Source organism: Centroberyx gerrardi, chromosome 12 (assembly GCF_048128805.1).
Source record: "Centroberyx gerrardi isolate f3 chromosome 12, fCenGer3.hap1.cur.20231027, whole genome shotgun sequence".
In the NCBI taxonomy this organism is placed as follows: domain Eukaryota; kingdom Metazoa; phylum Chordata; class Actinopteri; order Beryciformes; family Berycidae; genus Centroberyx; species Centroberyx gerrardi.
In genome coordinates, this window is record NC_136008.1 from 22,231,169 (window position 1) to 22,242,906 (window position 11,738).

Consider the following 11,738-nt stretch of genomic DNA (forward strand, 5'->3'; position numbering starts at 1 on the left):
TTTCACTTGTCAAGAATTTTCTTGAATCAAGTGACATATTTTGGAGTAATCTGCCTTATTTTAAGATATTGACACTTTCTAGAAAATTGTCAATATTTTTAAATAATGCATGATCACTCCATTATGTCACTTGATTGGAGAAACACGTTGATTTGTACTCAAGACTAGACTAAATGACTTGTTAAGGTGGATATTTTTTGCAGTGTGTCATGTATGCAATTTGAAATGTAGATTGGTTGATTTGTAGATTGTTTCTGTGAAACTTAAATGACACTGAGTTAATTTCTATTCTTTTTTGGATACTACAGTAACAGCCAAGATAAGAAGCCCTTTTTCTTCCCACTTTATCCAAATTTTGGCTTACTACAGAGACTTTGCCTTTGCCTTCCTGTCTCTCTGTGTCTGTCTAGTTCTCTCCCTCTCTCTGTCTCACACACACTCTTGTGCTCTGCTTGCATTGAACTGTAGGAGTGTTACCATCATCTCTTGTTCTTGTGGCTTGGTCTCCTCTCTGTATAAAGGCTTCCAGTAGTCATCTGTGGTCAGAATGAGGTCCCTGGCCCTCGGCCTCTTCTGCCTGTTGTGCTGTGACGCAGTTCTCATGGACCGCCGGCGTCCCAGGCCCATCGCATCCAGAGGGCGAAATGTGTCCACTGTCCAAACCAGCACAGTGGGTGAGTGTGTATGTCTGTTTTTCCATCTGACTGTCTCTCTTTCTGCCTGCACCAATATACATACAGATAAAGGACAGATGCAAATACACTTGAAGAAGCTCTGGGGTGAATTTCCTCCAGTACTTTAGACTACGTTCAGCTCTAAATTGAGCTCTAAATTTACACTCTTTGGCATTCAGATCACAAACTACCTTCATATTGTCTTTGATCATAGAAAACCCCTGCAAAGGCGTCCCGCTGGACTTCTTCTTCGTCATCGACAGCTCCCGCAGCATCCGCCCCAACGACTACGAGAAGGTCAAGACCTTCATCGTTAACCTGCTGCAGTTCCTGGAGGTGGGTCCTGATGCGACGCGGGTCGGCCTGCTGCAGTACGGCAGCGTGGTCCAGAGCGAGTTCTCCCTCAGCACCTACAGCACCAAGGCCGAGGTGGAGCAGGCGGTGAGGAACATGGAGCACCTGGCCACAGGGACCATGACCGGCCTGGCCATCGAGTACACCATGGAGACGGCCTTCACCGAGGCAGAGGGAGCGCGGCCGGCCAAGCTGCACATCCCGCGCATCGCTATGATCGTGACGGACGGCCGGCCTCAGGACACGGTGGAGGAGATCGCGGCTCAGGCGAGGCAGGCGGGCATCCAGATCTTCGCTATTGGAGTGGGCAGGGTGGATATGAACACGCTGAAGGCCATAGGGAGCGAGCCGCACTCTGAGCATGTGTACCTGGTGGCCAACTTCAGCCAGATAGAGACCCTCATCTCGGTGTTCCAGTCCAAACTGTGTGGAGGTGAGTGGAAGCAGTGAGAAGGAATGATGAATCTTTCCTTTGACATTATGCTGACCACATCTCTCTTTCCCATTTGCTCTTCTTTCTATTTCTATTCCAATACTGTGTGTGTGTGCATGCATTAGGTTCAGACATGTGCGAGGTGGCGGACCATCAGTGCCAGCATATCTGTGTGAGCACCCCGGCCTCCTACAGGTGCAAGTGTAGGAAAGGCTTCACCCTCAACCCTGATGGCAAGACATGTAAAGGTGAAGGAACTCCTTTTCTCTGATCCACTGTTTTTTGAAACATTTATTTATCCAGGGAAAGTTGACTCAGCAGCTCTTCACACACATTCACACTGGGAGCTGCCCAGTACAACCACAGTCTTCTACTGTCGGCCTACTGAGCAGCTCCACTCCACTCAAATATCAAAATCACTGAAAAATGTTGAGAATACAGAAGAAACATACAAAACTCCTGAATGAGATTTTAAAATATGTTTTTACTCCTTGCACCATTAATTCTCTGTGCTAAACTTCTTGCATCTGTTTTGCCACTGGCATCATTAGGTTGCAATGAGTATTAGTAAACCTCATAGACAAGCAGGCCTGGTCGTACAGATGGTGTGATGCGGGTGTAGCATCAGGGGCATTAGGGGGGTCTCAAACCCAGATTACACTAGATTTGTATCCCTGTTCTAAAGCAACAGAGTGCACCCTCTGTCATTCAGATCCCCTGCCAGTGATTTAATTCTGCAAAGTCCATTGTAGATAGCAACATTTTTAGATTGGATTTCTATGGTTAAACACTCTCCATGTTACTCTGTAGCTGAGGATATGTGTGCTGTGGTGGACCACGGCTGTGCCCACATCTGTGCCAACCTGCCTGATGGCTACGAGTGTCGCTGCCGCCCAGGGTACCAGCTCAACACAGACCTGCAGACATGCAGCAGTAATAACACCTCTCTTACTTCACTATGCCTTCGTCTCCCCCACATTTTTCCCTTCCCTCAACCCAACCTTCCTCTTCTCTCTTTAATTTTACTGCATTCTGTATTTCCACATATTTGACAGTCAAACACTAAACAAAAATATCAGTCACATACATGCATGGATATTTTCTTATACAGCTCCATCCTCTTTTAGTGTAAGATTGCTTCATGGATAAATTGGGATCTAATCCCCTGAACCAGTCCAAATGAGATACAGCATTTGGCCAATCTTGGCCAATCTTGTGACCAGTGATGCCCCTCCTGGAAAATGTGTCTCCTGCTCCTCTGGTGAATGTTAGCAGAGAGTAAAGTGGGGGAGATTTCCTGAAGGAAGTGTGCTTTTGCAATCATCCTAGCAGCTGTTGAAATGCGGAGGTGTATCCAGGGTGTCATAGTACCGCCGAATCAAAACAAGACTGAGGTGGTTTGATCTTTCCCGCCTTTGGTTCACAGCTCTGCACCTCTACACCACCGCTATTGGATTAAAGGAACAATATAAATCATTTTATTCTTTCTCAAATTACAGGAGTCTTTGCGAGATTTTGGCTGAATGATGCAGTCTATAAAGTCCATGAACAGAGATTTGTTTTATTTTCAACTCTTTGTTTCATTTTCAACTCTCAACTTTTCAAATAACCTTAGAATTATTACTCATTCCACTCTTGCACTCTTGGACTCTTGGACTCTTTTTGTCCAATACATTTTCTTTCTTTTTATTTTAAAGTATATGTGTTGTGGGATCCAGTCAGTGATCTTAGATTAGCTTCTTACAGGCCTTATGCATACAGACAACTGCAGTAGTAGTAGGAGTAGTAGTAGTAGCAGCAGTACTAGTAGTAGTACTAGTAGCAGCAGCAGTACTGCACTAATATGAAATTCACCCCCTCAGGAATAGACTACTGTGACCTGGGGAACCATGGCTGTGAGCATGACTGTGTCAGCACTCCACAGTCCTACATCTGCAGGTGTAAGAAGGGCTACGTTCTCAATCTGGATGGCAAGACCTGCAGCAGTAAGTTCTTTTATCCTTTTTAATCAGGTGAAATGACTGAAAAACACATTCTTTTATACCACAGCCAAGCAAAGAGTTGCAGGTTGAGGGAAGGTTACACGCATTTGCACGCACTCACAACCGGGAGCTACTGAGTACAGAAGAATATAAAATTAGACAAGGCAGACACTGAGAACAGCAAAATCTTTTGCTTAAGCAAACATGTTTTAAACCAGCACAGCACTGCATGTTCAGACCTTACGTCATCTTTAGAGGAGAGGTGTGAGCTACCCAATATGACTACATTTTTATTGTCTACTACACACTTGTTTCTGTACATCTCTTCACCTTATAATATCTGCTACACCTCTTCATGAACATGTAATGGAACAACAAATCCAAATCTAGCTATGTTCAGGATCTGTGACATTTAAAACAGTTTAATTGATTATAAAACCAAACATAGGCTTCAGCTAAACTTGGTTTTATGTTTGTTTGGCTGCTGGTTTATTGCAAACACTCTGTAATCTTGTTAAAATTACTATAATGCAGGTATAACCTAATGAGAAGGCTCAAATGTAAAGAGAATATATATCTCCATTTTATCCACTATCCATCAGTCATATAATTTACCTCCTGTTGACATCTGAATAGAGATAGAGATAGAGATATTATAGCCGTGTTTGTTAGCAGTTCTTTCATTGGTGATGTGTGATACATTAAGACTTTGATTGAGTCCTTTTGATCAATGAAGCATTGTCAAAAACTTAAGGGAAAAAATCTGTTTAAATTCTGTTCCTTGTTTATGAATTCAGCTAAATTTCAAATCATACTCAACATTCTCACACATATCAGTACTTTCCTTATGCACAATGACTAACATGGATACATACTTTAATCACATTCTTGATGTTTATGCTTGGAGTTGCTGTTCTATTTATGCTGAATAATACAGTTCTTGGCATCAAGATATTACCCTGAAATATCATTATGTAGCTCATACCCTGAAGTGTTTAAACTCAGTGTAAACTCTGTTTTTTTCTATATGTTTTGTCTGTACCCTGTACTCTTTTTCAACTAATGCCTTACAGAGGTTGACCACTGTGCTGATGGGAAACACGGCTGTGAGCAGGAGTTCATGAACACAGCAGACTCCTGTGTGTGTAAATGCAGAAAAGGTTACACACTCAGACCTGATGGGAAAACATGCAAGAGTAAGTCTCAACTGCTTTTGAATAATTTAATCAAGGTGCAAAAGCGATTCATTTATTTCACTATTGTTGGTGGTAAACCCTTCTATGGTTCAGAGTGGCCAGCAGTTAATAGTACTTTGATGGTTTCTTTGACAAGTTGCATTATGGTCTAAACATCATTTATTCGTCCAGGAGAGATTAAACATGTTACCAGGAAACTGGACTATTATAAGCAAATGATATAAGCTTGTTGACCAGCGTAAACTCATTGTTCAATGACTTTAACCAATTTCAACAAAGGCAGGGGAGCAGCTTATTATGTGTAACAGTAATCTTTTTAGAAAAAACAAGAGACTGAAATCCCATTACAATTATTGAAAAATAGCCCCCAGAGTCCATATTAAAGATATGATTACCTGGTGATAGATGATTACTCAGAAAACAATCACAGCTGTAGATAATGGAATTCAAATTACAGCTTGTAAATTAGAATACATCTGTTTAACTCCACATTTGACATGTTTTGGAGATGAGTTGATCCAAAAGGAAAGAACTGAAAAATTTGATTACATTACAGACTCAGGGTAATCCATTGGATTGCGTTACCGATCACAATTTTAAGCAATCAGTTATCTTTAACAGCTTATATTTCCAAGTAATGCTTACTGTAACTGCTCTGACTAACTGACTATTATTCCCTGCAGAGGTTGACCACTGTGCTGATGGGAAACACGGCTGTGAGCAGGAGTTTATGAACACAGCAAACTCCTGTGTGTGTAAATGCAGAAAAGGTTACACACTCAGACCTGATGGGAAAACATGCAAGAGTAAGTCTCAACTGATAAATCATGATAAATCTTTAGTAAAGTGCAATTGAAGGATATGATGTGGATATTCAACTGCTGAATGTTTTGAAGAGATAGAGTTTTGCTTCTTTTTGCTGTTGTCATTGATTCAATGTGGAGGCAAAAAAAAAACACATAATCAAAAGTTTGTTTTGATCTTATTTCTGATATTCATCTTTTAAAATCCATATTATACTGAAGAGGAGTGAAGAAACAAGATTAACAGCCACACTTTTGACGGCATAAAAATGTCAGATTTGCTATTCATATGAAGCAAAGTGACCTAAGTTCAGAGTATAATCTTTCATCAGCATGTTCTCAAATGTTTCTGTGACATCCTCGTATTTACATGTTACATAATTTTGAATGAATTTTGACCTTGTTATGAGGTCAGTGTTAATCCCAATGCTCACTAGAAATTCTATTTTTTTCCGCCAACAGGATTAAAGGGAATATTCTGTGTTTATATTCACCATGATAGTTATTTGGGTTTGTTCTGCACATGTATACCCTTTTCTCATTAAATAAGCAGCACTTGTTGTTTATAATGTTGATGAACATGACAGAGAACTGTTACAATAGCTTGCACTTGAGAATACAAATATCCATTATTTAAGATTGTCAAACAATTGTTTCAACCGGAACTGAACATATTCCCTGTTTATCCCTCTATGCCAAACAGGAATGTCATTTTGACATCTCTCTTTCATAAAACTCTCACCTCAAATAGGATAAATAAGCCATCTGAACACCATTTAACTACATAATACTCATCCTTGTCCCAACAACTAAACTCACAGGTCTGGATCTCTGCCAGACAGTGGACCATGGCTGTGAGCACCAGTGTGTCAGCACCGCTGACTCCTACATCTGCAGGTGTTTTGAAGGATTCATGCTGGATGAGGATGGCAAGAGATGCAAAAGTATGATCTCCACCTTCTTTTGATGTAGGCTCTTTCTCTGCTCTCTGCTCAACATCACTCAGCTGATCTGAACTGATATCAAGTCTTATTCTAGACTGAGAAGTATCAATCTGATTAAAAGAACAACTTTAATTTCAAAACTAACCGTAAAGTGTGTCAGCTCAGCTGTACCTGGGAACTTTTTTTTTTTAATTGTGCAGATGTAATACAGTATGCTCCATAGAAACAGTATACAGTAGAACACATAAAGACATAAAGACAAAACTTTTTTGATTGGAAATTGGGTTGTTGCAGCATCAAAAGTAATAGGATAGAATGGATTTCTGTATAATGTGTCCATGTTTGTGACAGAGCCAGAGTGTGGGGATGGAGTCATGGATCTGTTTTTTGTGATCGACGGCTCTAAGAGTCTCGGCTCTGCCAACTTTGAGCTGGTCAAGCAGTTTGTCAGCGGCATTGTGGACTCGCTGGACATCTCCAGAACAGGCACACACGTTGGACTCCTTCAGTACTCCACCAAAGTCCGCACGGAGTTCACCCTGGGCCAGTACACCACAGCTCAGCACATCAAGCAGGCTGTGGCCCGGATGCAGTACATGGGGAGAGGCTCCATGACCGGGTCGGCCCTCCGCCACATGTTTGAGTTCAGCTTTTCAGCCAAGGAAGGCGCCAGGGCAAACATCCCACGTGTGAGCATTGTGTTCACTGACGGACGATCGCAGGATGACGTTTCTGAATGGGCCAACAAGGCAAAGAATGCTGGTACAGTTGGTTCATTTCATATTTGGCACTGTCCAAACTCTCTTATCATGTGTTTCCTTTTTATTCCTAATCACAAGGTTGTTATTGTGTTGCTATCACATAGAAGGATGACAATTTGCTGTACAGAATTGAATCAAAGTCCGTTTACTTCTTTCTAATGATGGTTTCTCCTCATATGTTTTCCGTCACTTTCAGGAGTCACAATATACGCCTTGGGCGTTGGCAAAGCTATTGAACAGGAGCTGAGGGAAATAGCTTCGGAGCCTGATGATAAACACCTGTATTATGCTGAGGATTTTGAGAAAATGGGAGAAATTGCAAACAGGCTGAAGTCAAGGATATGTAGAGGTACTCCATGCATGACTGAATTAAGTTTGTCAAGCAAACACAAAGAAGCTCCAACACACCAATCAGTGACGTCTCCATTACATGACAATCTGAAACAAAATTGCACTAATTAATTACAAATATATGAATCTAACTATTCTATTAAAGGAAAATGTATCTGTTATTGTCACTGAACATAGTGCAGGCTGAAAGAAACACAGAGGAAAACACTCATCTTTCAACTGTTCTTCTCTGTGTGTCAGAATTATTTTCTCCTATGCCTGAATGTCAGCAAATGTCTCTTGATGGACCGCCTGGTAAGTATTTTAGTGATATAGTGATGAGAGGATGTTATGTATCAAGAGAAAATATCCACTGTTTCCCATAGAATTGTACTGCAAGAGGTTTAAAGTGCTCTCTTTCACTTGAACCCAAGGAGAATTTGATTACTGCTGATGAAACAGAAGGCATGTCACATTACTGATAGACCTGTTGGTGCTGTTCCTGGTAAAAGTCATTATCCTGCAGCACCACCCGGTTCATCTGTAATCACACTACAGGTCAAATCATCTCACCAATCACACTGCTCATACAGTTGAAGTGTACAGTGAAACACTCCAGTAAAGTGATGCATTACTGCCCCCTGCTGCTGCTGTGATGCACAGTGATCTGATCAGGACACTGGGATCTATTTGATGTTAGCAGTGATTGCTTCAGCTGCTCTGCAATCATGCCCACTTCTAACACAGGGACTGCATCTCAGTAATGTACATTAAATTACCTGCAGGGAGGGGTGGAAAGGAGAACCTATAGGGAAGGTCATCTCAATTCCTCTTCACTGAGAGGAGATGAGAAAGAAACAGATCCAAGGACAGGAAGGCATTTCATCTCATTCTTTCTCTCCCCACAGATAAGCCATCTGATGGAGAGATGTGCCAGTGCGAGAATGTGATCATGTTTCAGAACCAAGTCACAGACAAGCTGAAGAAATTGACACAGAATAATATCCTTTCATGAAGGGCCTAATCCACCCTAAAATTACATTATAATTCAAGATAAGATTCCAGTAATCTTGGGCAGATCAGTTTCTGCCAAAGCATTCTTCAAACATGATAACTTGCGTGACAAAAGACTGGAGCTGCTCCGTTGCAGCTCATTGACTAGCTGCATTAAACCAGATAATGTTTCTGATTTTTGCTCATGTTCCCAAGTATACTGTATATTTAGCTGTTCAAGATCAAAAGAAAAACATATGTGAAGATGTGATTACAGTTTCGGTGTGGATTTTTGCTTTTCCAGAGCAGGACTGCTGTGCTGTGCTTGTGAAGCTACCAGCAGTGCTGATAAGCCCAAAAATTATTCATGTGTTGACTGGCCTCTGTGTTGTCCTTTTTACCCTTGAACCACTCTGGAAAATAACACAGGATGTAACCATAAATGGATTATTAGGTCCTATAAAATGTAGAGAAATTTCAAGTGATATTTCACTTAAGAAACAACATTTTCATCTTTTAGAGTTCATCAGCAGGCAATTACTGATAATTCTGACTCTGGGCATCAGTAGTGATGTGACTCACTTGTTTTGATTTTGAATCAGAATCAGAATCAGAAACTTTTATTCGCCAAGTACAATGTACAAGGAATTTCTCTTGGTGCAGGTGTCAACATAAAGACAAATAAGAATAATAAAAGAAAAATAGAGAAATGTAAAAAATAGAAAAATGTACATTTTCATTATATGATCAGTGATGAAACAGTTAAAGTGCAAGAGGGCAACTGGACAGAGGGGGGAGGAAGGAGGGGTCTTTATTTGTAAGGATTATGGCCTGGGGGAAGAAGCTGTTCAGGTGACAGTTAGTCCGAGTCTTAAGAGATCTGAGTCTCGCTCTCTGCTGACAGGGGAAGCGCTGGAAGAGAGAGTGTCCGGGGTGTGAGGGGTCTGCCATGATTTTCCCTGTCCTCTTCCTCATCCTGGACTAGTACAGTTCTGTGAGGGGGGGGGGGGGGAATGGGCAGCCAATGATTTTCTCTGCACATCGCACAATGCGCTGTAGTTTTCGCTCAGAGTGCGATGATGCAGAGCCGAACCAGACTGAGATGGAGGATGTGATCACTGATTCTATTATGGCTGTGTAGAACTGGACCAGCAGCTCCAGGTTGTTGGCTCCACACCATGACACCAGTCGACTTGTTTCCTCCCTGTATGTGGACTTGTCACCCTCTGAGATGAGACCAATCAGGGTGGTGTCGTCCGCAAACTTAAGAAGTTTAACGGATTTGCTGTTGGAAGTGCAGCCATTGATGTAAAGTGAGTAGAGCAAGGGAGAGAGCACACAGCCCTGTGGAGCGCCAGTGCTGAGGAAGAGGGGGTCTGAGATGTGGTCTCCCACCCTGACATACTGTCTCCTGTTGGTGAGGAAGTCGTGGATCCGATGACAGACAAAGGGGGAGGGGGACATTGAGCTGCCTCAATTTATCCAGGAGTAGGTCAGGGAGAGCTAAAGTCTACAAACAAGATACAGGTGTAGGTGTGAGGGCCTTCCAGGTGCTGCAGTGTGTGGTGTAGAGCCAAGTTGATGTCATCACCTACAGACTTGTTAGCTCTATATGCAAACTGCAGGGGGTCCTGGAGGGCATCAGTCATGGTTTTGAGGTAGTGCAGGATGAGTCTCTCAAAGCACTTCATGACAACAGAGGTTAGGGCGACCGGTCTGTAGTCATTCAGGCAAGAGATCCTCTGTTTTTTGGGCACCTGGATGATGACAGATGTTTTGAGGCCAGCAGGCACAGCACACTGGACCAGGGACTGAAGAGATCAGCAGGGATGGGAGAAAGCTGCTCAGCACAGTGCCTGAGTGTTGCTGGTGAGATCCGATCTGGGCCTGCTGCCTTTCTGATCTTTTGTTTCCTGAGTATCCGGCTGACTTGATGGTTGGTGATGGTGATAGGAGGAGGTGGGGGGGAAGGGGTTGTAGGTGCAGTGGAGGTGAGAACTGTGAGGGGTGAGGGGGCAGGGGGGGGCAGGCAGAATGGCTGTGTCTGGGCTGGGGGAGGGGGGGGGGGGGGGTGGAGTGGAAGTCCTTTGTTTTTCAAATCTTGAGTAAAAGGTGTTAAGCCGGTTTGGAAGTATGGGGTCTGCTATAGCATCTGAGACCACGTGGGGCACGGATGGTTGCCTGGTATGCATCCTTGATGGTGCTGTAGCAGTGGTCCAGGATTTTGCCTTCTCTGGTGGGGCATTTAATCAGCTGTTTGTACTTTGGGAGTTCAAAACATATTCCAGAAAGAAAATATGAATTGGATGTGTGTAATGTGTGTAATGTGACCATGATAATACATTTTACTCTCTTTTGTTTGACTTACTTTTCAAGAAAGGGGAAAGCGCCTCCCATAGATAATAGTGTCAAAATTTGACTATTCATGAACTCATATCAAGGTGTGCCTGTTCAAAATGTAAATTCTCTACTAACATAAAATATCGCTTTAAGATAAGACAGGCCTTTGCAAAGAAATCCCAGTGCTTGGTGTGTTACGGTGTGTTTATTTGGATTTCTGAGACTTTCTTTAACATGCCTACTTGAAGCTATGTCCAAGAAGCTGGAGACACTCGAGAATCAACTCGTGCACAAATGAAGAACAGACTCGACCTTCTCTCTTCTGTGTCTCCTCTAACCTGCAGCTTAGCCTTCGAGGGCTTCCTCTAATCCAGCTACACTGAAACATATGCAATGCTTTCTACTGAAACTGCTGTTTATACAGTATTGTATACATCACATTGTCTTTTTGTATAAATGGAAAGAGATATTAAAATTGTATCTTTGCCAAATGGAGGTATTAAAACAGAACATTTATATGGCAGGTCACTGCAAAGCTACTTTGTTATGTAATGACAAATCAAAGTAATAACACTTTGTACATTGAAAAATAAAGTTTTCATACTTCCAGTTTACAGAATGGAATGTTTTTATTAGGCTTTATGATGATTGCAGCAAAGTTCATCTCCAAATGAAAACTGTTCAGTCAAAGAGCATACTCTACTCATACTTTTTATCTAAGTTATTAAGTTAAGTCCAACACTCTAAAGGGAAATGTACAATGTTGTGTTAGTAGTGCAAGGCTTTAATTTGTCAACATATCAAATCTGAGACCACATCAGCAAGTATGACACATCAATATCTGACACTTTTCACCTTTGAAAAACGTTCTTGCTCTGTTCAGACTAAAGTAACAACCAAAAGGTTTTCTGGGACTAGCAGCTGCTAC

The 11,738-nt window shown here is 42.1% G+C and overlaps 1 protein-coding gene across 1 annotated transcript; it reads left to right on the forward strand.

The window, feature by feature from the left end:
- The first annotated feature begins 547 nt into the window (after positions 1 to 547).
- On the forward strand, positions 548 to 11,328 carry LOC139914185 (matrilin-2-like). Its single transcript, XM_071902426.2, has 12 exons — positions 548 to 674; positions 889 to 1,461; positions 1,587 to 1,709; positions 2,272 to 2,394; positions 3,324 to 3,446; positions 4,517 to 4,639; positions 5,323 to 5,445; positions 6,264 to 6,386; positions 6,738 to 7,148; positions 7,344 to 7,496; positions 8,386 to 8,478; positions 11,053 to 11,328. Exons 1-12 carry the CDS (start codon positions 548 to 550, stop codon positions 11,106 to 11,108), a joined length of 2,151 nt encoding a protein of 716 aa, XP_071758527.2. The 3' UTR covers positions 11,109 to 11,328.
- Positions 11,329 to 11,738: the final 410 nt, after the last annotated feature.